The sequence below is a fragment of the Xyrauchen texanus genome, chromosome 45 (assembly GCF_025860055.1).
Source record: "Xyrauchen texanus isolate HMW12.3.18 chromosome 45, RBS_HiC_50CHRs, whole genome shotgun sequence".
Classification (NCBI taxonomy): Eukaryota; Metazoa; Chordata; class Actinopteri; order Cypriniformes; family Catostomidae; genus Xyrauchen; species Xyrauchen texanus.
The window spans coordinates 24,043,997-24,068,181 of NC_068320.1; the positions used below are offsets into that span (position 1 = coordinate 24,043,997).

The window sequence follows — 24,185 nt, forward strand, 5'->3', positions numbered from 1 at the left end:
AAAATCCAGAGAGACCCCATGGTGAATTAGACTTCCAGGTTCGCCTACAAATTGAGGTCACGGCTGAACAGCTCAACGGTCAATGGATGTAGAAAAGGACATCTCGCCTTACGGGTAAACGAGCCAATCGGCTTTTAGATACAGATAAGACCATGCATACTCATTCACAGAACCACCAGAAAAATAGCATTTTTAGCATAATCAGAGCTAAAGAAGCGCAATTTATGATAACATTGTTGTCAGATTGCACTGCTGATTTTTAAAAGGTTATTTGGTTTTGACCAACCATTTTGGAGGTTTTGGTCTTTCCCTGTTCAATTAGATAGGAGCTGTACTTTAAAGCTGCTTGTTTACATAGAATAGCTGTCCAGCCTGCCCTGGAGCATTCCAAAGTCTGCAGAGTGGACTGACTTGCCTTGAAAGAGACAGTTCTTTATATAGATTTATTTTTTAAATTAGGAAGCACAAAGCATGTGTACACAATAAGGCTACTGTTTTTCATTGTTAAAATCATTAAAGAGAAATACAGTCCTGCTACTTTCTACTCAATGTATATGTAAGTACTCCCACTACTGCCACCAGGGCGGCACCACCAACGAGCAACACAGGTAATTCGAAAGGTGAATTGGCAGAGGTCGCTGGCTTTGGCTCTGCCATTGGAAGAACTTCCTCTGAAGATGATGTTGTGTGGTCTTGGGACACAGATGCATTAGTCGACTCTGATTCAGAGATAAGAACTTCCTCTGAGGTTGTAACTGTAGTTGCAGGGATTTGAGGAAGTTCTTGTGGGGATGGAAGGTGATCGAAGACCTGTGCGATGATTTCAGGAATAGGGACAGAGGCAAGGGTATAATGTGAAGGCTCAGACAGAAGAGTGGTGTGAGGGAAAATTGGCTCATAAGAAGCCTCCTCTATCTCGATCTCCTCAACAGTGGGCTCCTCCACACACACCAGAAGCTCCACAGTCTCTGGAGGCCTCAGATCATGTTCAACAGAAGACATAATATCCAATGATGCTCCAATCTCTGCCCTCATCTCTGCCAGCTCTCTATCGCTGCCAAGCATGCTCAGCACGCTGCTCTGAAGATCTGCCTCCTCCTCATTATCTGTCTCCACCCTCTCATGGAGCTCCGCCTCTAAGTGAATGATGTCCGAGGTGGAGGAGTGGGTCTCACTTTGATCCTCTAGAACTAGGACCATCTCACTGGTTTCAAGACTTCGAACCTCAGGCTCCATGTCACTAACAGATGCCCAGGATTCAGACAGATTCTTGGGCTGCCAGTGGGTAGGATCAATACTCTCCTCCAGGTTTGGGTTTAGATCCTGGGAAGGGTTGGGCCCCACAAAATGCTTATCCCCAGACAGGGTGGAAGATTTTTGCTACCCTCTGAAATTCTGAATAGTCTGAAAAGTCCTGTAGATGAGAGACATAAAGAGGAAATAACTCAGGAAATTCAGTGTCACTACCACTGGCCAGTTGAATCAATATGGATGTACCAAGAGAGAATTGTGAGAATGTGGAAAGTCAATATAAAAACAAAATGGACCTTTTTTACTTTTTTCTTATCTTTTTTTATCCACTTTTCTCCCAATTTGGAATTTCCACTACTTAGTAGGGCCTCGTGGTGGTGCGGTTACTCACCTCAATCCAGGTGGCAGAGGACAAGTCTCAGTTTCCTCCGCTTCTAAGACAATCAATCTGCGCATCTTATCATGTGGCTCATTGTGCATGACACCGTTGAGACTTCCACCACGCGCCCCATTGAGAGTAAGAACCACTAATCGCGACCATGAGGAGGTTACCCCATGTGATTCTACCTTCCCTGGGACAATTTGGTTGCTTAGGAGTTCTGGCTGGAGTCAATCAGCACACACTGGATTCATACTCACGAGTCCAGGGGTGGTTGTCAGCGCCAGTACTCGCTGAGTTACCCAGGCCCCTCTCCTTTTTTACTTTCTTAATGCACATGATTCATCAGTTGTGAAATGTAATAACATGCTCCACCTCTGAAACTCCACCTTTCCTTCTCGTCTGATATCATCAAGCCCTCTTATTCTTTAAACCCCTCCCCTCCATTCACCTGGCTCCATAGATTCAAAATTTATGATGCATAATTTTATTTTAACATGTTCAGCAGTAGGGGCCTGGGTAGCTCATCGAGTATTGACGCTGACTCCCACCCCTGGAGTCGCGATTTCGAATCCAGGGTATGCTGAGAGACTCAAGCCAGTTCTACTAAGCAACCAAATTGGTCCAATTACTAGGGAGGATAGAGTCACATGGGGTAACCTCCTTGTGGTCGCGATCAGATGCAATGAGCCATGTGATAAGTTGCATGGATTGACGGTCTCAGAAGCGGAGGCATCTGAGACTTGTTCTCCGACACCTGGATTGAGGTGAGTAATCGCGAGGAATTGTAGTGGATTCAACTGGGCAGGCACAGTCGGCCCAGTCGGTTTGCGGATCCCCCTCCCCTCGAGGCTGGGGACCACCGTCCGGTTCGGGCTCGGCCGCCACCAGGCGCACTTCCTGAAGTAGTGGGAATTGGGCATTCCAAATTGGGGAGAAAAGGGAATCAAAATAAATAAATAAATAAATAAAACATGGTCGGCAGTTATTGGATGATGCTGGCCATTACTTTGAATCAGAATTAATTATGCTAATAAACTGATGTAATGTCTCAAAAACACGAATAAGAAAACACTCCTAGAAACATAACAACACTTTGATAAAAAAATAAAAAACTTGGTATCGTTTAAACTTCACAACTTAGTCCTGCTGTCCACAAATGACGCCATACATTTTTTGGAAAACTGTTTGCTCTAAAATTCATATTTATTAGGTGCTACTAGTTAAAATGCACAAAGCAATTATGCTCGGGTCTCAGAAGGTTAAAGGCTAATTATTATCATTCAAATCCATTCTTCTATGGAGAAAATTAATGGAATTTTATACTTAAAGGAACCAGACTGCTGTGCTATATTCTGGCATGTAAAGCCCACTTTTCATGATCCAATCTCATTCTGATGGATTAAATAAAATATTTTTTTCTCATATAATATTTTTGGTGTTAATCAAATGTGAATTTCAAACAACCTTATCTGTTTCCACATTCTGATCTATGCATAGGCCTGTACGCACATATCTAAGTGTGCAAACTATATATATCTCCATCTGTTCCCATGAATGAGAATGTCAGATTTTTCACATGACATGACAGAGGAGCATGATTCACGTCATGTTGCACTTCTACAGAATGGACACATCTACACTTATACTTTTATGACCAAAGATCAAGGGTGCATGAAGTCTCATTATTGCTCTTCTTTGTACATTTTGGTTTCCAATCACAGCTCCCAATAAACAGAATGAACATTGTGTAAACTGCAGTTGTGGTGCAAGTTAGAGCTTGTTTTATTATTGAACAGTAGCATCACTGCAAAAGCATGTGCAGTGTCAACAGTCAGATTGTGAATAGTGGACTAAAGCCCATCACTAAGATCAAAGGTCAAAGTGCTTAAAGGGATCAGATTTACATGAAAAACATGATATAGTGTTTTAACTTTTATTCTGAAAGAGGAACAACAGAAATCTGAGTGTGAACCAGTGGAAAAAGTGACTAACAGGACAGAAGATAATAGCACAGGTTACAGACAACGGAGAACTCTGGTGATACAGCATAAGCCCTTTTGGTGGCTAATATAGTTAACTATTTTACCAGTTAGAAGCAAGTAACAAACAAAAAGATGCTACTGTACTGTACTACTAACCCAGTATAAAAACACATCTAGCACTTGTTTAAGTGAACATATATTTCCAATCTTAACTTCTAATATGACTGCACCAACACAGGCAATTTTACACATACTCCAACACATGACAATAGTTAGCTAATTTGAGTTACAATACATGTTCAGTGGTAAGCAACAAACAAAATAAATGCCCGGTTTTCTTTATATAGTGTAGGATTATAGATTGGGAGACAGTAAATGTCTTTGTCCTACAGTCTGCTGTAAGAGACAATGGACTACAATATAAACACAGTCTTAAACTATGCCTGAACCACTAGACTACATGAATATGACATTCAGTAAGAGCAGCTATTGAAAATAGATCTCACCTTATCTGATCACAGGGTTTAGTCAGCAAAAGAATGTAGAACTGGAGCCTTGAATACAGAGGACAGGTCTCTGGAGCTCAGGGGCACTGCTGCAACAAAATGCAACCCAGCCCCTCCCTTCCCTGTGCCCTACAACCCCTCCCCTCAGTACATATGTGCACCTCATAGTGACATGACAAAGTAGATCTGTCCTTAGTCTATGCAGCTTTGCTCTATTAGTTCAGTATTTTCACAGTCACCTGCTTTCTGTGACCCTGTTTCCTTTGACAGCTGTCCAGTAATGTGTTTACTTTTGTAACCCTTCTGTTTTGCTAGCAAATTTCTAACAACAAATCTGTGCGGGTCAGAAAAGATCTGGAATAGTGCTGTAGATATACAGAACAATTGACTATAAACATGAACACTGACATATAGGCTTTTTATTTATTTACACTAAACTCAAGCTTTTATAGTTGCTGAGTAGCATCTTCTGGAAAGAGCGCCATCTATATGTCAGTGGTGGTACTATTCTTTTACAGTAGATATACAGTAAACCCTTTATTTAAAGTGGAAAAAGCTGATTTAATGAATTAAATTCAGTGTATCTGTTTTAAATAAACAAGAATTACAGATTATATTTAAACATATTTTTATAAGTATAAGAGTAGCCTATAAACTTTCACCCGGCAAATAGAAAAGTGAGGGGAAAATCTAATAGACTTCCATTAAAAAGATCCCTACACACATCGAAGGATCAGGATCCCAAAACACTGAATAAATATAAACAAGTAACATAAAAATGTAACTATTTATTTAAACTAGTTAATTTATTAATTGTTGTGTCAAACCAATTTTCATCTGATAAGAATTATGCTAGATCTTTTCTCTGAATTAATTTTACTCTGTTGTTTTACAATTTAAAACCTAACAAACGTTTTATTCAAAGTAATTTGCCATCTAGTACAATGACATAAGTGTTACCTAAAGGGATAGTTCACCCAAAAATGTTTATTCTCTCATCGTTTACTCACCTCATGTCATCCCAGATGCATATGACGTTTTACTTCTGCTGAACACAAACAATATTTTTATATATATATATATATTTCAGCTCTGTGGGTACATAAAATGCAAGTGAATGGTGGCTAGAACTTATAAGGTCCTAAAGCACGAATTGTCATTTTGGTCGAACTATCCCTTTAACCAATCATTTTTGTATTTATTTTTATTTTATTTTTTTAATAGTATTTTCTTTGCAAGAAATACTATTACTATTATTAATTACCTTGTCACAGGTTCAAAATAAGTACAGATGTCACATACACCTGAAGCGCATTGAAATCTGATTGGTTCCCGCAGAGGAAACACGTGTCATGTGACGTCTGTGTCATCTTTGACTGAGAATCAGCTGATCCTTCCAGTCTATATTCTAGTCTCTTGGTCTGTCGCGATCGCCCTATTTCATGTCATTATTTGTGTGTTTTTAAATCTTTAGGCTTTTCTAAATTATTATAAAGTCCCGTGTGACACACAGAGCTCTCCACGTCGACCTTCATCTTTCGGTGGAGCTGAAAATCCTCTTACAGTTGCAGTCATGGCGCTCAGCGATGCAGACGTCCAGAAACAGGTGAAAACGCATTTAAATGCATTAGATAGTCTTAATTACAGCGCAATACTGTATCATTATCAGACAGTCAATGCTTTTGCAAATGCATTACTTTACATGAACCTGGCTGGAGCATCTTAAAGCGGTGCAGGGAGCGTGATGTGGATTTCAAGGTTGTTGGTCATTTATTTAATGGGACACGCGCGTGAATCACGTGTAATAATAGTCCATTGATGTAAATAGATTAAAACTGAACCACTGTATTAAGAAAGATTAATATGAAATTGCACAAAATAAATCCTATATGCACAAAATAAATGCCTCAACGCAGTGTGAATATTGTCGAGTCATGCAAAAATAGGAAAACCTTCTCTAGATGATGCAAACTATTAAGATGTGAGACTTTTGACATACCTTGAACCTACTCTAGCACATCACAATTTGAAAAAAGCAATTTTTGATCAAATCTAGACAGCAGCCATCCCTCCAACACATTATCCTTAAGTAATCATGCTAAATTGCTCATTTGGTTCTAGAAAATCACTTGCCATTATATCAAACTTAGTTGAAAGCTATTTGATTCGTTAAATGAAGCGTAACTTTGTATTTGTGTTTGTTTTTGAGTTATGCAATAGATTGACACGTCTTAAGGTCAATATTAGGTAAAAAAAAAAAATGGCTTTCTCTAGAAACCCCTCAGTCAATCATTGTTTTGAGGCTATACAATGTTTGAAATTGAAGATTTCATACGAAGGTGTACACTACAGTCTTCAAAGACAAAGTACAACTGTCTCTAACAAGGACAGAAATAGATGTGGAAGACCAGATGTACAACTAAACAAGAGGATAAGTACATCAGAGTCTCTAGTTTGAGAAATAGACGCCTCACATGTCCTCCGCTGACAGCTTCATTGAATTCTACCCGCTCAACACCAGTTTCATGTACAACAGTAAAGAGAAGACTCAGTAGGTCTTATGGGAAGAATTGCAAGAAAAAGCCACTTTTGAAACAGAAAAACGAAAAGAAAAGGTTCGAGCAGGCAAAGAAACACAGACATTGGACAACAGATAATTGGAAAGAGTGTTATGGATCTTAACCCCATTGAGCTTTTGTGGGATCAGCTAGACTGTAAAGTGCTTGAGATGTGCCCAACATGACAGTCACATCTATGGCAAGTGCTACAGGAAGTGTGGGGTGAAAGGTCACCTGAGTATCTGGACAAACTGACAGCTAGAATGACAAGGATCGGTAAAGCTGTCATTGCTGCGCATGGAGGATTTTTAACTCTTTGAAGTAGTTTAAGAAGTTCTGAAGTTTGTTTTCAAATTGTAATAGTAAGTTTTCACATTATTAATGACTATACATTGTGATCAGTTGAATGCCACTTTGGCGAATAAAAGTACCAATTTCTTTCCATAAGAGCAATACGTATATATCTACGTACTAGCTATCTAAATGAGGACATACTACAGACTTCTGTTGATTTTATTATTATATAATCAAAATCATTAATGGGGAAATTCATGTAAATTAATAACATTTTATTAGAAAGTAATAGAAATGTCTATAGTAGGCTATATATATATATATATATATATATATATATATACAGTGAGGAAAATAAGTATTTGAACACCCTGCTATTTTGCAAGTTCTCCCACTTGGAAATCATGGAGGGGTCTGAAATTGTCATCGTAGGTGCATGTCCACTGTGAGAGACATAATCTAAAAAAAAAAATCCAGAAATCACAATGTATGATTTTTTAACTATTTATTTGTATGATACAGCTGCAAATAAGTATTTGAACACCTGAAGAAAATCAATGTTAATATTTGGTACAGTAGCCTTTGTTTGCAATTACAGAGGTCAAACGTTTCCTGTAGTTTTTCACCAGGTTTGCACACACTGCAGGAGGGATTTTGGCCCACTCCTCCACACAGATCTTCTCTAGATCAGTCAGGTTTCTGGGCTGTCGCTGAGAAACACGGAGTTTGAGCTCCCTCCAAAGATTCTCTATTGGGTTTAGGTCTGGAGACTGGCTAGGCCACGCCAGAACCTTGATATGCTTCTTACAGAGCCACTCCTTGGTTATCCTGGCTGTGTGCTTCGGGTCATTGTCATGTTGGAAGACCCAGCCTCGACCCATCTTCAATGCTCTAACTGAGGGAAGGAGGTTGTTCCCCAAAATCTCGCAATACATGGCCCCGGTCATCCTCTCCTTAATACAGTGCAGTCAGCCCTGTCCCATGTGCAGAAAAACACCCCCAAAGCATGATGCTATCACCCCCATGCTTCACAGTAGGGATGGTGTTCTTGGGATGGTACTCATCATTCTTCTTCCTCCAAACACGGTTAGTGGAATTATGACCAAAAAGTTCTATTTTGGTCTCATCTGACCACATGACTTTCTCCCATGACTCCTCTGGATCATCCAAATGGTCATTGGCAAACTTAAGACGGGCCTTGACATGTGCTGGTTTAAGCAGGGGAACCTTCCGTACCATGCATGATTTCAAACCATGACGTCTTAGTGTATTACCAACAGTAACCTTGGAAGCGGTGGTCCCAGCTCTTTTCAGGTCATTGACCAGCTCCTCCCGTGTAGTTCTGGGCTGATTTCTCACCTTTCTTAGGATCATTGAGACCCCACGAGGTGAGATCTTGCATGGAGCCCCAGTCCGAGGGAGATTGACAGTCATGTTTAGCTTCTTCCATTTTCTAATGATTGCTCCAACAGTGGACCTTTTTTCACCAAGCTGCTTGGCAATTACCCCGTAGCCCTTTCCAGCCTTGTGGAGGTGTACAATTTTGTCTCTAGTGTCTTTGGACAGCTCTTTGGTCGTGGCCATGTTAGTAGTTGGATTCTTACTGATTGTATGGGGTGGACAGGTGTCTTTATGCAGCTAACGACCTCAAACAGGTGCATCTAATTTAGGATAATAAATGGAGTGGAGGTGGACATTTTAAAGGCAGACTAACAGGTCTTTGAGAGTCAGAATTCTAGCTGATAGACAGGTGTTCAAATACTTATTTGCAGCTGTATCATACAAATAAATAGTTAAAAAATCATACATTGTGATTTCTGGATTTTTTTTTTAGATTATGTCTCTCACAGTGGACATGTACCTACGATGACAATTTCAGACCCCTCCATGATTTCCAAGTGGGAGAACTTGCAAAATAGCAGGGTGTTCAAATACTTATTTTCCTCACTGTATATATATATATATATATATATATATTTCTTTTTATTATTGTTGTTATGCTCGGTTCAAAGACAATTTTGTCCCTGAAGTATATCAAGTAATCACCCACACACACACCAAGCAAACCCATTCCACATCCTTGTGATGGGGCTACAAGTTCAGATAAAGGGATATGACAAGCTTATTTTCTATTTTTTACAGTAAATAAAGAAAATCCGACATTTTGGTTTTAGAGCATTGCCAAATCTTACATAACACTTAACGGCCTTTGCTTTTAATGCTGTAACATATATTGATGTTTTGTGTGTTGACGTTGGATTTTTATCATATCTTTCCAGATTAAGCACATGATGGCTTTTATTGAGCAGGAGGCCAATGAAAAAGCAGAGGAGATTGATGCTAAGGTAAATCACACACAAAGTTATCTTTGAATTACCCAATGTAAATAGACCGTGTTTAACGCATACTATTGGAAACCTCATGGGAAGCTGCTGATGAAAGACAATGTAATGCGTGACTCCCTCTGCAGGCAGAAGAGGAGTTCAACATTGAGAAAGGTCGGCTGGTTCAGACCCAGCGTTTGAAAATAATGGAGTATTATGAGAAGAAGGAAAAACAGATCGAACAGCAGAAGAAAATGTGAGTGTGTGGAAATTCCCTGTTCCCTTAAAATCTCTGTTACTCAATGCAGTTAAACACCATTTCATGGAATCAGATCATTCCATTATTTAGATCATTCTAAATGTTCTTATTGTGTAGTCACTGTTGCTGATTGTGAACTTTTTGATTCTCATCCACAGTCAAATGTCCAATCTAATGAACCAAGCTAGACTGAAGGTCCTGAAAGCCCGCGATGACATGATTTCGGTTGGTTCACATATTGAACCTTAAACTTTGTGTAGTTGTTCCTGTTGTCCATTTCCACTTCACATGCAGTTGATTTAATTCTGTGTTTTTTAGGGTTTGCTAAACGATGCACGCCAACGGCTAGCAAATGTAGCCAGAGATCCATCCAGATACTCTGCTCTGATGGATGGGCTTATCCTGCAGGTGAGCAAATGGTTCTTTGCACATAATTTTTTTTAATAGGAAATCTAAAACAAAATGAATGCTTAATGCTGTCAAACTCTGATGTTCTTTCTGCATGTTTCAGGGTTTTTACCAGCTCCTGGAACCAAAAGTGAACATCCGTTGCCGCAAACAGGACATTGGTATTGTACAGGTCTGTACATGCTTAATCGAAATAAACATTTACATTTATATTCATTAATATTGTAGATATATACTTTTATGGATCAGTCAGCAAGCACATTGCATTTTCTTCCTTTTATTAGGCTGCTGTGCAGAAAAACATCCCGATCTACAAAGCATCAGTGAAGGATAATCTTGAAGTACGCATTGACCAGGACAACTTCCTCTCTCCAGAAATGTGAGTATCTTAATTTCCTGTGCAGTTCCACTCATTTAAGCAAATCAATTAGCTTTGCTAGTGATATTTGTATTTTTTGTTTATCTGTTGTTGTTTTTTTATCTTATGTTTATACTGTGTGTGCATTAGAGAACTAGCACATCAATTATTTAAAGGAATATTCCGGGTTCAAGACAATTAAGCTCAATCGACAGCAATTGTGGCATAATGTTGATTACCACAAAACTTGTCTCCCCTTTTCTTTAAAGAAAAAAGCAAAAATCTGGGGTCTTTAAAATATCCACTGTTTTAAATGTATAGCCACAAGACGTAAACAGTATGCGTGTTAACATTATTTTAGTGTGGTGATAAATCATTTACTAACCTTTTCTGTGTAAAGTTGTATCCACTTTTAACCAGGTCGTTGCCATGACGATGTAACACCGTAAACTCTAAAACCGCAAAATGAACAAAGATGATTTAAACAACCGATAATCAACATTATGCCACAAATTCTGTCGATTGAGCTTAACTTCTTTTGAACTCCAAATATTCCTTTTAATTGTGTTTTGTTTTAATGGATTATGCTGGTTTAGTTTGTGTGTTGACTTTGAATGTTCCTCTGTGTAGCTCTGGAGGTATTGAGATGTATAATACGAATGGAAAGATTAAGGTGTCCAACACTCTGGAGAGCAGACTGGACCTCATGGCGCAACAGGTACTGCAAAATGATTCCTTTGAACATTCTGGAATTTGAACTTGTATGAATAGTGTATACGTGTATGAAGCCGTTTGGTGAATATAAGCTAGAAATTTAGATTTCCTTTTTGATACTTTTTCAGATGATGCCTGAAATCCGAGTTGCCCTATTCGGGGCAAACCAGAACCGCAGGTTCATGGACTGATCTTCACTCATATAGAGGACCTTTTAGAACTATGGCGGAATGCCATTGTTTGATGTTGTACTTTCTTTTTTTTTATTCTGATGTTAAAAATTCCATTCCTGTGTCTGTATTTAAGAAAATATTATGTGTATGTGGTGATTCATTATTGCTGTAAAAAAGGACCAAGATAGTGTTTTGATTGGCTGCTGGAACTCAAGTCCTTTACATCTCATGTGTTGATTTTGACTGCAGTTGTAATAAAGCACTGTTATGTTTACAGAAAAGCTCAAATTAATCTTAAACTGATGGAGAACTTCCATGAGCTCTTCTTAGTTTTTGGTTTACCAACTCTAAAACCCATTTGGTGGATGGGCGAGGAAAACGGCAGCCACATTTTGAACATCCTTAGTGATAAAGATTTGACCATTTAGATTTTTTTTTGGTTGTCCATTCCTGTGCAGAGCATGACCTGTATATCAGAACCAATGTATCTGTTAACACTGCAAAGATTCAATTGATGTGAAAATAATATGTAATGAAAACAGTATCAATCAGATCTTCTCCCAGTGTGTGCTTCTTGACTGTTGTGCAGATGTACTATAGTATGTATTGAACTGATAAATGTCAGTGATTTGGGGAATGTTATATTGAAGGTTTGCAGAAGGCTCTTTTTTTGCAGTCTGTCACATGCTCTGTTGTCATCACATTATCAGCATGCACAATGAGGAACTGCAGAGCTAATACTGTATCACCAGACATGAAGGCACACAAACAGCTCAAATAGATGTCTTTGAAGAATCGGTTTGAAGGTAAGATTATGTTTTATCATAAGCTCATGGAACTTGGAATTATTTATGTGGAATTAATACATTTTCAATTAATTTTCCCATTGGGACTGCTGTTTTCCTACTGCTAAATTTGTCCAAATTGGATTATTAGTGATGTGAATTATGTGGGTTAGGATTAAGGGCAAAATTGGTGGTCATATGCAGATACCATATTAAGATGAAAATAATATTTATTTGTCAAATTAATTCCTCAAATGTTAGTTTTAAACAAAAGCTCATATGCAGTTGCAAGTTAACTTCAAATTGAATCTTTCATATCCTACAAAGAAATGAAAGGAGACCTAACCAGGAGAGCCAAAATAATAGACAATGAATTAGTAAATCATCTAAATCATTCCAGTAAATGACAAAACAGCTCGATTTATGACCGACAGGTTTAAGAATATCCTCCGCAACCAGTTTGCTGAAAAGTGTCATAAAACAGCAGTATCCTTCATACTTTATAAACTTAAGTTTAAGATAGATCTCCATATTGGTGTTTCTACAACTTCTGGCACTTTTAGCACTGCTGATTCTTACTTGGTAGTTCTGTAAAAAAAAAAAAGATATTTATTTTTCTACAATGTCGAACAGTGTACAACAATATTGCATATGCATCACAGGAGATTTATGCATTTTTATGCATTTTTATTAATACAATTCTGTATTGGAGATAAAATGTGACTTTTTAAAAATAAAATGGCCACCTCATTTGTCATGCTGAGGCTAATGTCATAGCTAATATTTTAAGAGTTTTTTTTTCACACTTTGTGCGTGATTTGACAAAATTAGGCCAAAACCTGAAATGATGCCCCAATAAAAATACTCTGCTTACAAGTGACATTCAAATTTTCTTTGTTTTCTTTAAAGGTGCACTCAATGATTTTTTTTTTCCCCTCATTAAAAGTTTAAATGTAACTCGTAAAGACATGAATTGAAATTTGGCAATATATGTATAAATTCATGAGCACTCACATTAAAATGAAGACTCTATCAGTAACATGTTAAAAGCTGTTTTATTTATGCATGGAGAGGGTCCACACATGGGGCGGCCATGTTAGAATCACATGACCAACCGAATATTAGGTTAATGAGTGCATTTTTAAATATCATTTTGTTTCATATTTTATCTCAAGCATGCTCTTCAATTACACTTTTTACGACTTGGTAGACAACTACACTAACTAAAAAATTATTAACCTCCTGAGACATGCTGTGTGCATTTTCCATTCCTCTTTTTGATTTGTAACTAGTAGCCCATAAGAGACATGCCAAAAATACCTATGAATTTCTAATTACATCAGATATTTGCATAAATAATTCTGATTCAAAGTAAAGGTCATCATCACTCAATCACAACCATGTTAAAATAAAATCTTGCATGAAAAATTCTGAATCGATGTACTGATTGCCATTGTCCCATGTCTGCCAAATATGTTGAGTGGTCCAAACATCATCTGCAGCCTTAAACTGAACTTTTGCCAGGATGTTAGGAGTTTAATCCTTTAATGACTGCCTAGAGTGTCCTGAACTGAGATCAGCCTGTTTAAATGAAATGAAATTATGCATAGCCTGTAACAAAGCCAAAATGTAATGTCCACTCATGTGGATGCGGGGTCTGTTATGATGATTATCATAGTTTTAAACATGTAACGATTTGTATATTTTATAAAGGATTTTCACATTTTAATATTGAAAGTCTGGGTCTGGGACAAGGCTAAAACAGTCAAATCTATACATAAGAAATATCTGATAAGTAGCCTATTAAATACAAATGAGGAAGGCATGGTAAAATGTTTCCAGTTCTATTTTAATGAGACCTTTATATAACAAAAATAATACAAATAAAAACTGAGACATGAAATAGTCTGAAGTTGAAGAAACACCCATAAATGCAATCTCATTGAGATACATCCATGGCAACCTTTAATTCCATCAAGGAAAGTTTTGATGTGCATCACTCTCTTATTGAGACATATCAGTCTCTCTATCTCTCTTTAATTCTGAAAGGTGTTTTTATTTGTAAATAATTTGTCAAATAAAGTGATCTTTAAACATCTCTCACTCTCACTCCCTCTCCCCACCCTAAACCCCCTTAGATTTTGAGTCCTTTTGGGTTACAAATAGACAATGAAGCACACCTCCAGCAGGCAATCTCCTCGGATCATGCTGATGTTAATGTGTGTCAGAGGGTGCACTCCAATGCCAGACCCCCATTAGAGGGACCTGATGCTGAATCAAGAGCTCTCCCAGCATGTAGGTGGCAGAGTGAAGCTCATACAAGCAGAAGAGTGACTAGACTTACTTCTACACCAGCTAAAAGTGAAAAAAAAAATTGCTGTTTCACCATTCCCACCCACATATAACTTCTTCAAATTGTGGTACATTATCCAAAAAAAGCCCCATCTACAAACTGCTGCAGAAAATGCCCAAAGGTATGCAAAGAGTCTTGGGTCTTTCAGGTGACACATTGTAAGGACTGAGTAATTATTCCAAAAATAATTGATTCTTTGATTCATAGGCTTTGGGAGACCAAAATCGACTCCAAAGCTTGGAATTAACTCCAACTCCTCATTGGCACCCCCCAACTCCAACTCCTCATTGGCGGAGTGAGGACCGTATGGTGTGAGGACACTTTTGAAATGCAATTTTGAAACTATTGGAAGTAACTTTCAGGACCATTTTCATCCAAAAGAAACATCAATTATCTTGTCTATTACATGTCTTCATCCTCACAGAGAAATCTTTGACAGTTTATTTGTATTTTGCTCATTAGTGTAGTGTATTTTTTGGATCTTACACAGGTCTTTTAATGTGTCTCAAGTGAAGCAGGCTGTACAAGAGGCCATTGAAATGCAGAAATAATATCCAGAAATCATTGCTGGATTTGGCCTAATAATATCAGACCTGTAATATTTTATACACTAGATAGATAGATAGATAGATAGATAGATAGATAGATAGATAGATAGATAGATAGATAGATTCAATTGCCTCCTGTGTTTCAGAGGTCCTCAGGTACATTATGTATCGTCCAGTGCTGGTCGCTGCACTCCTGAATCAAAAGCTCATAATTTCCATTCTGGTCAGAGCTGATCTCCAGACAGCGTTTGGTATTCCTGTTCTGTATGGCCTGGCCCTAAAAATTATCATTCATTTAATAGATTGTGTTGTATCTTGAAATACAACAATGAAAATTCATGAATAGCATTTTCAGGATGTCATAATTGAATCACCTGTTTGAAGTCCCAGTACATTAGCTTTTTAGTATCTGAACACAAGTTGAACTCCGGGACACTCCTCGTGGCTGGATCACTTACACAACGGGCCTGTTGAAATGCACTGCTCATGAGGGAGCCAACAAATATCTCACCTTTGTCTGAATAGTAAAATATCTGAGAAATGAAATGGAAGTTTAGTAAACATTTCACAAAAATAAAATGTCTATGAGTAGATAGAATATAAAATAAAATGCTGTTACCTGTGTGAATGTGAAATGACATTGATATATAATGGGAGTGTTCTTTTCAACTGGCCCTTGATCCAAGCATAAACTTGTTTGCAGATTGTTAATCAACTGTTTGTGAGGACATAATAAGGAAATTATTGTTGCAAACCATTACTTTTTATTCGTATGTACATTTGTTTCATAGCATGTCAAATTTCTCACCACTCCATAAGCAACTATTTTTCTAGCGGGATGTAACTGAGGATAGACATTTTCCAAATACCATTTGAATGGTTTGCATTTCAGCTTCTCTCGAAGTTGTTTTCTCTCTGATACATCTCCGATGTCTATCCCATGGTTCTGCCAGAGAACATGAGAACAGACGTACTGGAGTTTTACAGTTATACAGACATACAGTTGGCTGAATCTTTCAGATTCAATGAGTGCATTTGCCAAGATCATTCTTTCATTAGATCTACCTGAATGGGAATATTCCATGCGATGTAGACGTTTTTCTTGTATTCATCCATCCAAATTTCTGCCACTCTGAGGGCATTTCTCTTCATTACAATGCTCAGGTCGGGCATGTAAGGTTTGTGTGCCCTTTCAATATGGGCAATTTTAGAGCAGGGAACAATCTCTATGCTTCCTCCACAAAGCCACACCTGAACCAAACCACACCAAAGACAATGTCAGCATGGTGCATTGTGGCTATATCATAATTAATATGTTTATGGACAGCATCTGTGGGATATGCCACACCCAATTTCAAGTCATCCCTTATTTTCACAATATATATATGTATATATATATATATATATATATATATATATATATATATATATATATATATATATACAGTCCAAGTCATCAATTTCAGTAACTTTTTTATTATTATTTAATTTTAGATTTATAATTAAATAAATTAATATGGTGGCACAATAATATTTTGTCTACAAAACTAATTTCAAACATTTAAGCATACGCTTTCAGATCAAAAGATTTTTAAGATTGTGTGTTTCAAAACTTTTGAGCGGTAACATATATATATATATATATATATACACACACACACACACACACACACACACACACACACACACACACACACACACACACACACAATGGTGGCCAACAGTTTGGAATAATGGTAGATTATGCTGTCTCAAATGGAAATTGGTACATTAATTCACCAAAATGGAATTCAACTGATCACAAAGTATATTTAGGACATTACTGATGTAAAAAACAGCACATCACTATTTCAAAAAAGCTATTTTTGATCAAATCTAGACAGCAGCATCACAACAACACCTTATCTTTGAGTAATCATGCTAAATTGCTTGACACTTGACATTATATCAAACACAGTTGAAAGCTATTTGGTTCATTAAATGAAGCTTAACATTGTATTTGTGTTTGTTTTTGAGTTGACACAGTATGCAATAGATTGACATGTCTTAAGGTCAATATTAGCTGAAAAATGGCAAAAAAGAACCTGATTTCTCTTTAAACTCATCAGTCAGTCATTGTTTTGAGCTATAAAATGCTTGAAATTGCCAAAAAAAAACCTGAAGATTTCATACAAAGGTGTAACTACAGTCTTCAAAGACAAAGGACAACTGGCTCTAACAAGGACAGAAAGAGATGTGGAAGACCAGATGTACAACTAAACAAGAGGATAAGTACATCAGAGTCTCTAGTTAGAGAAATAGACGCCTCCGATGTCCGCTTCATGTCCTCCGCTGACAGCTTCATTGAATTCTACCTGTCTATAGGATTTTATTTTTGTTTTTTGGTTGCTTTATCATCTGCCTAATGAAAATAAGTTTGATCACTTAGAACAGTAATAGCATGCATTGTTTTTGAAAGACACTTAATGCACTGTTTGAGCAATAGTAATAGTAAGTGCCTAAGCACCACACATAATCTGGAATATTATTTTTAAGGTATTATAATGAAAGCCGTGTGTTTTACCCGTATGCCTAATTCAACATTCTCTCCTCCATACACCTGCATCCCTCCATCCAGAGTTCCAATCTCACCGAAGAACAGACGATCAGCCACGAGAATGCCCATTACAGAGGGACTTCTGGAGAACAGCCCAAGAGAATGCTCTCAATAGAGTAGAATACAATGAAACAGAATAATGGGGAAAAGAATACACAACACACCCACTTTCCTGGCTGTGACGGGTCATTTCGTTCATACCACTTCTGTGGAAATCTCTCGTACATGCACCAGAGAGCCCAGTCAAAACCATGGGCAGAGGCGACATAGTTTATCACTTGCAAATCATAGAAATTCACTTTGTCAAACACAGGACTCACGATCAACTTGCGATCAGCTTGGATACGGGCAAGCAGAGGCTCCGCCCTAAAAACAAGAGAGTACTTGAGAAATTGTACACATTTCAAGCACCATATTTTCGTTTTGTCTATATCCATACAGGTGTTTGTTTACATCTACAGTATGATGCAATATTGATGTAAAATATTGTATATATAAGTATTGCATCTTGTTGAGCAAATACAGTTTTTCCAGATAAATGGAACTGAGTATTTCACACCATTTAACATGGACCTCAATGTGGGCATCCAAAATTGCCACCACATCCCCGGTGGCAACCTTCCACCCTGAGATTCTTGCCTGAGCAAGGCCTCTCTGCTCTGAATGTGTCACCATCTTCACCAGGCCTGGGTGCTTCTCATTAATGGAGCTGACATAGACTTCCAGCAGTGACTTCAGATCTTCTGTAGAAGAGACGCATCCAAAATTAATGGTGCAAACAAATACACATGATTTAAAGAAATAGTTCACCAAAAATGTCAAATTCTCTCATACTTTACTCACCCTCATTCCATCCCAGATGTGTATGACTTTCTTTCTTCTGCAGAACACAAAGAAAGATTTTTTTGGAAGAATATCTCAGTAGGTCAATACAATGAAAGTGAATGGTGGCCAAAACTTTAAAGCTCCAATAAGCATATAAAGGCAGCCTAAAAGTAATCCATCAGACTCCAGTGGTTTAATAAATGAGAACAAGCCAAAATATTCCTCCTCCAACTCCTTTTTCACTGTACATCTTGTCATTGTAGTCTCTAGTGTAATCAAGCTTAAATTTCCTAGAGAAAAACAAGTTATATTGAAGACATATATTAAACCACTGGAGTCTGATAGATTACTTTTAGGCTGCCTTAGTGTGCTTTTTGGAGCTTCAAAGTTTTGGTCACAATTCTCTTGCATGGTGTGGACCTACATAGCTGAAACATTCTTTTAAAAATCTTTTTTTGTGTTCAGTAGAAGAAAGAAAGTCATACACATCTGGGATGTCATGAGAGTGAGAAAATGATGAGAGAATTTAAATTTTTGGGTGAACAATCCCTTTAAAACGCTATAGGGTAGCACATGATAAGGCCTACATCAACTTGTCTACTGACCGTCAGGTTTCATTTTATGACTTTATTCCTTCAGTCAATATTTGGATTAGCAGTATAGGCTATTCAATAAAATAATCACCAAGCAGGATAGGCTGTCTAAACGTTGAGACAAACAAACCATTTTTGCTGTGGTCATCCACCAGTATGATCTCTTTGAGCAGGTGGGCTGGAGTTCTGTTGATTATGCTGCAAATGGCTCTTTGAATGATAGACAGAGCCTCATCCAGATAAATCAACACCACACTGATGGTGGGAAGATTAGGGGGGTATTCACGTCCAATGCATCTACATAGGAATGACAAATGCAAAATAGAAAACAGATGGCTCAATAATTTTTGTGCATTTTGCACAAGACAGAGATGTTTTGAATTTCTGGGCATTTACATAAACCACCGAGACATACCTGTAGTCTCGAGTCTCCGGCAGCGCTCTGTCCAAAGGGATTTGGTCACTGAGGAAGGCATTATAACCGTATTTCTGAAAGAGATCTTGAGCTTTTCTCAGGTCTTCCTCAGAAAGCTCCACCTTCCATTGCCTGAAGAGTTGTGAGTTTGGGAACAGATTCTCACCTTTCACTTTCAGATTTCTTCCTTCTGCAAGAATTTGCATTTGTTGTTTAAAAATTATATATATATAAAATCATTGCAGTAAAAAAATAAAATAATAAATAAATAAATTATATATATATATATATATATATATATATATATATATATATATATATATATATATATATATATATATATATATATTTTTTTTTTAATTATTTTAATTAGAGGTTCAGATTCAATACAATTGTGTTAAATTAGAATCTTTGATTGGGGAGGTTATACTTGCTTGGTTTGATTTTTCTAAAATAATTTGTTTTTTTTAAATGGTCCTACAGTTTGACAGATTCATTAAAAAAACTAATTGCATGTAGTGTCTCAATTTATATGGGGTCGTACAAAATGCAAGTATTAATAATTGGGAATTAATTTTTTTAGCATGTCCGCACCACTTGAAATTTAATGTCACATAATCAGAATCAGCTTTATTGCCAAGTATGCTTACACATACAAGGAATTTGTCTTGGTGACAGGAGCTTCCAGTGTACAACAATACAAATAACAATACAAAAAAAGGCAGCAAGACATAGATAATAAAAAATATCTATATTATAATATCTATATAATTATACATATACGTATATACACACAGTCACACACCTTCATAAACACACATAGTGCAAATCTAAATATTCTAAATAAATCAACTATTGTGCATATGCAAGTTATTATTTTAAAGCAGAATATGAGACTTTGAAATATAACATGAAACAATTCTTAATTTCTTTAGTAAAAATGTACTAAACAGACATTAGTAACTCACCTATCGCGTGTACATGAGCCTCCAGTTTCTCCAGCTTGTTGAGGAGCAGTGCACTGTGACTCGAAAAGTTCTGCTGAACTTGGTAAAACTGCTTCTCTTGGGTTTGGATTTCCCTCTTGACAGAGATCACACAGAGAAGCAGTATAGCAACAGCCAAGGCTGGAAACAGACCCTTCACATAGCGTCCCCTCATTGTGATCTGCACATTGACAGTGTGGGTCATAGAGTTTTGTTGTCTAGATATGGTTAGATAAAGATGTGTTTGGATAAAGATATGTTCCTTCATCGTGAGGCTGTCATTTATATTTACCCTTGTGGTTTTGTTGGCATCACAAATGTTTGCTAATGGTTTATGATTGGTAACCTAATGGATAAAGTTTTTTCTTTATGACTAGTGGTGGATCTGTATGGTTCTAAGAACTGGGAGACTATGGATTATGGTTCTAAGAACTAGGAGACTCTTTCATTCTTAAAAAAAACTTTCTCATCATTTATTCACCCTCATGCCATCAAAATATAGCTCCTTTTTCACTGTACATCTTGTCATTGCAGTCTCTAGTGTAATCAAACTTAAAATGCTTAGAGACAAACAAAATATTATAATAATTATATTGTGGTTTGTTCTTATCCAAAGTCGATTGGATTGCTTCTGAAGACATATCTTAAACCATATACATATATATATATATTGGAGCTTGATAGATTACTTTTAGGCTGATTTAATGTGCTTTTTGGAGCTTCAAAGTTTTCGTCACAATTCACTTGCAAGGTGTGGACCTACAGAGCTGAAACATTCCTTTAAAAATCTTTGTGTTCTGCTGGAGAAATTCATACACATCTGGGATGGGAGTAAATGAGAGTGTTTTCATATTTGGGTGAACTATCCCTTTAAAACTCACCTGCTCCAATGCTACCACCCAATTTATATCTTTCAATAAAAGTAGCCAATCTTAAACACTGTAGTCATCGCAATTGTGGATAGTCTGGATTTGGGGTAAATTACACTCACCTAAAGGATTATTAGGAACACCATACTAATACTGTGTTTGACCCCCTTTTGCCTTCAGAACTGCCTTAATTCTACGTGGCATTGATTCAACAAGGTGCTGAAAGCATTCTTTAGAAATGTTGGCCCATATTGATAGGATAGCATCTTGCAGTTGATGGAGATTTGTGGGATGCACATCCAGGGCACGAAGCTCCCGTTCCACCACATCCCAAAGATGCTCTATTGGGTTGAGATCTGGTGACTGTGGGGGCCATTTTAGTACAGTGAACTCATTGTCATGTTCAAGAAACCAATTTGAAATGATTCGAGCTTTGTGACATGGTGCATTATCCTGCTGGAAGTAGCCATCAGAGGATGGGTACATGGTGGCCATAAAGGGATGGACATGGTCAGAAACAATGCTCAGGTAGGCCGTGGCATTTAAACGATGCCCAATTGGCACTAAGGGGCCTAAAGTGTGCCAAGAAAACATCCCCCACACCATTACACCACCGCCACCAGCCTGCACAGTGGTAACAAGGCATGATGGATCCATATTCTCATTCTGTTTATGCCAAATTCTGACTCTACCATCTGAATGTCTCAACAGAAATCGAGACTCATCAGACCAGGCAACATTTTTCCAGTCTTCAACTGTCCAATTTTGGTGAACTCTTGCAAATTGTAGCCTCTTTTTCCTATTTGTAGTGGAGATGAGTGGTACCCGGTGGGGTCTTCTGCTGTTGTAGCCTATCCGCCTCAAGGTTGTGCGTGTTGTGGCTTCACAAATGCTTTGCTGCATACCTCGGTTGTAACGAGTGGTTATTTCAGGCAAAGTTGCTCTTCTATCAGCTTGAATCAGTCGGCCCATTCTCCTCTGACCTCTAGCATCAACAAGGCATTTTCGCCCACAGGACTGCCGCATACTGGATGTTTTTCACTTTTCACACCATTCTTTGTAAACCCTAGAAATGGTTGTGCGTGAAAATCCCAGTAACTGAGCAGATTGTGAAATACTCAGACTGGCCCGTCTGGCACCAACAACCATGCCGCGCTCAAAATTGCTTAAATCACCTTTCTTTCCCATTCTGACATTCAGTTTGGAGTTCAGGAGATTGTCTTGACCAGGACCACACCCCTAAATGCATTGAAGCAACTGCCATGTGATTGGTTGATTAGATAATTGCATTAATGAGAAATTGAACAGGTGTTCCTAATAATCCTTTAGGTTAGTGTATATAAATGATCTACAAGATTTACTAAATCTAATTGATGTGACAAAAGTTATCAAATTTCTCTTGCCATGCATGTGTTTTTATTATTTCAGCCATGAATCAACATTTGAATTTGCTCAAAGCAATAATTATGGAAGGCCCTTCAGAATCCCATAATTCTTTCAAAATAAATTCTGAGAATGATTATGAAGGAAATAACTCTTAGTGCAAATTTCAAAAAGGACATTTTAAAAGTGCATGACAACAAGTCACAATTGACAAGTCTTAATTTACAATGGCCTAAAGGCACAGATCAACCATTCAAGTTGCAAATTTATATATAAAAAAATATAAAATAAAATAAAAAACCCACACATGTAAATAAGTATTCACAGCCTTTGCTCAATATTTTGTTGAAGCACCTTTGGCACCAATTACAGCCTCAAGTCTTTTTGAGTATGATGCTACAAGCTTGGCACACCTATTTTTGGGCAGTTTCTCACATTCTTCTTTGCAGGACCTCTCAAGCTCCATCAGGTTTGATGGGGAGTGTCAGTGCACAGCCATTTTCAGATCTGATGTTCAATCGGGTTCAAGTCTGGGCCACTCAAGAACATTCAGAGTTGTCCCGTAACCACACCTTTGTTATCTTGGCTGTGTGCTTAGGGTTGTTGTCCTGTTGGAAGATGAACCTTCGCCCCAGTCTGAGGTCCAGAGTGCTCTGGAGCAGGTTTTCATCAAGGATTTCTCTGTACATCGCTGCACTCATCTTTCCCTCGATCCTGACTAGTCTCCCAGTTCCTGCCGCTGAAAAATAAAATCTGATATAATCCTGTCTTGGAGGTCTACAGACAATTCCTTGGAATTCATGGCTTGTTTGTGCTCTGGCATGCACTGTTAACTGTGGGACCTTATATAGACAGGTGTGTGCCTTTCCAATTCATGTCCAATCAACTGAATTTACCAAAGGTGTACTCCAGTCAAGTTGTAGAAACATCACAAGGTTGATCAGTGGAAACAGGACGCAACTGAGCTCAATTTTGAGTGTCATGGCAAAGGCTGTGAATACTTATGTACATGTGATTTTTTGCATTTTTTATAAATCTGCAAAGATTTCAAACAAACTTCATTCACATTGTAATTTTGGGGTATTGTTTGTAGAATTTTGAAGAAAATAATGAATTTAATCCATTCTGGAATAAGACTCTAACATAAAATGTGGAAAAAGTGAAGCGCTGTGAATACTTTCCGGATGCACTGTATATAATTTGTGAATAACCCCTCCTTAAATAATATTTCATACCACGTAAACAGATTTGTCAGAAGCTTTTTGTTTGCGATTGCTCTTTAAAAAGTGTGGATGATCTGGATTGCAGTATCAGGGTTATTTGCAAAGCACTTTTAACAGTTTTACAGGGAACAGTGAGGTGATCTCTTGTAAGCTAAGAAACCTTGTAAGTAACCAAAACAGCAAGGACAGCAAATCATCATGTTTTGAAACAGTTAGTTATTAAAGGGTTATTAATTGTTCCCACAGCTCTGGTTACTAGAGGGAGACAATGCACAAGTATTACAGTAAATACCATCACTGTAAATACCTTAACTATAATAAGGAGCCAACACAAAACTCTTTCCAAATATTCATTTTTTTGGAAAAGTGAAGCATGTCCAAATCTGAGCATGTCCTCAAT

The 24,185-nt window shown here is 37.5% G+C and overlaps 3 protein-coding genes across 3 annotated transcripts; 1 reads left to right on the plus strand and 2 right to left on the minus strand.

The window, feature by feature from the left end:
- Positions 1 to 208: 208 nt before the first annotated feature.
- Positions 209 to 4,248, minus strand: si:ch211-214j24.14 (uncharacterized protein LOC559160 homolog). Its single transcript, XM_052119015.1, has 2 exons — positions 4,122 to 4,248; positions 209 to 1,414 (listed from the first exon to the last, which is right to left on the minus strand). Exon 2 carries the CDS (start codon positions 1,234 to 1,236, stop codon positions 535 to 537), a length of 702 nt encoding a protein of 233 aa, XP_051974975.1. The 5' UTR covers positions 1,237 to 1,414; positions 4,122 to 4,248; the 3' UTR covers positions 209 to 534.
- A 1,249-nt stretch (positions 4,249 to 5,497) lies between these two features.
- On the plus strand, positions 5,498 to 11,836 carry LOC127637618 (V-type proton ATPase subunit E 1-like). Its single transcript, XM_052118771.1, has 9 exons — positions 5,498 to 5,727; positions 9,253 to 9,318; positions 9,444 to 9,553; positions 9,715 to 9,781; positions 9,875 to 9,964; positions 10,068 to 10,136; positions 10,249 to 10,343; positions 10,953 to 11,040; positions 11,165 to 11,836. The coding sequence occupies exons 1-9, from the start codon at positions 5,695 to 5,697 to the stop codon at positions 11,225 to 11,227; spliced, it is 681 nt and encodes a 226-aa protein (XP_051974731.1). The 5' UTR covers positions 5,498 to 5,694; the 3' UTR covers positions 11,228 to 11,836.
- A 3,201-nt stretch (positions 11,837 to 15,037) lies between these two features.
- Positions 15,038 to 20,485, minus strand: LOC127637702 (probable polypeptide N-acetylgalactosaminyltransferase 8). The gene is made up of 11 exons (XM_052118916.1): positions 20,293 to 20,485; positions 19,325 to 19,514; positions 19,040 to 19,206; positions 18,051 to 18,234; positions 17,660 to 17,857; positions 17,459 to 17,573; positions 15,961 to 16,146; positions 15,704 to 15,841; positions 15,515 to 15,610; positions 15,270 to 15,428; positions 15,038 to 15,172 (listed from the first exon to the last, which is right to left on the minus strand). The coding sequence occupies exons 1-11, from the start codon at positions 20,483 to 20,485 to the stop codon at positions 15,038 to 15,040; spliced, it is 1,761 nt and encodes a 586-aa protein (XP_051974876.1).
- Between the last annotated feature and the right edge of the window lie 3,700 nt (positions 20,486 to 24,185).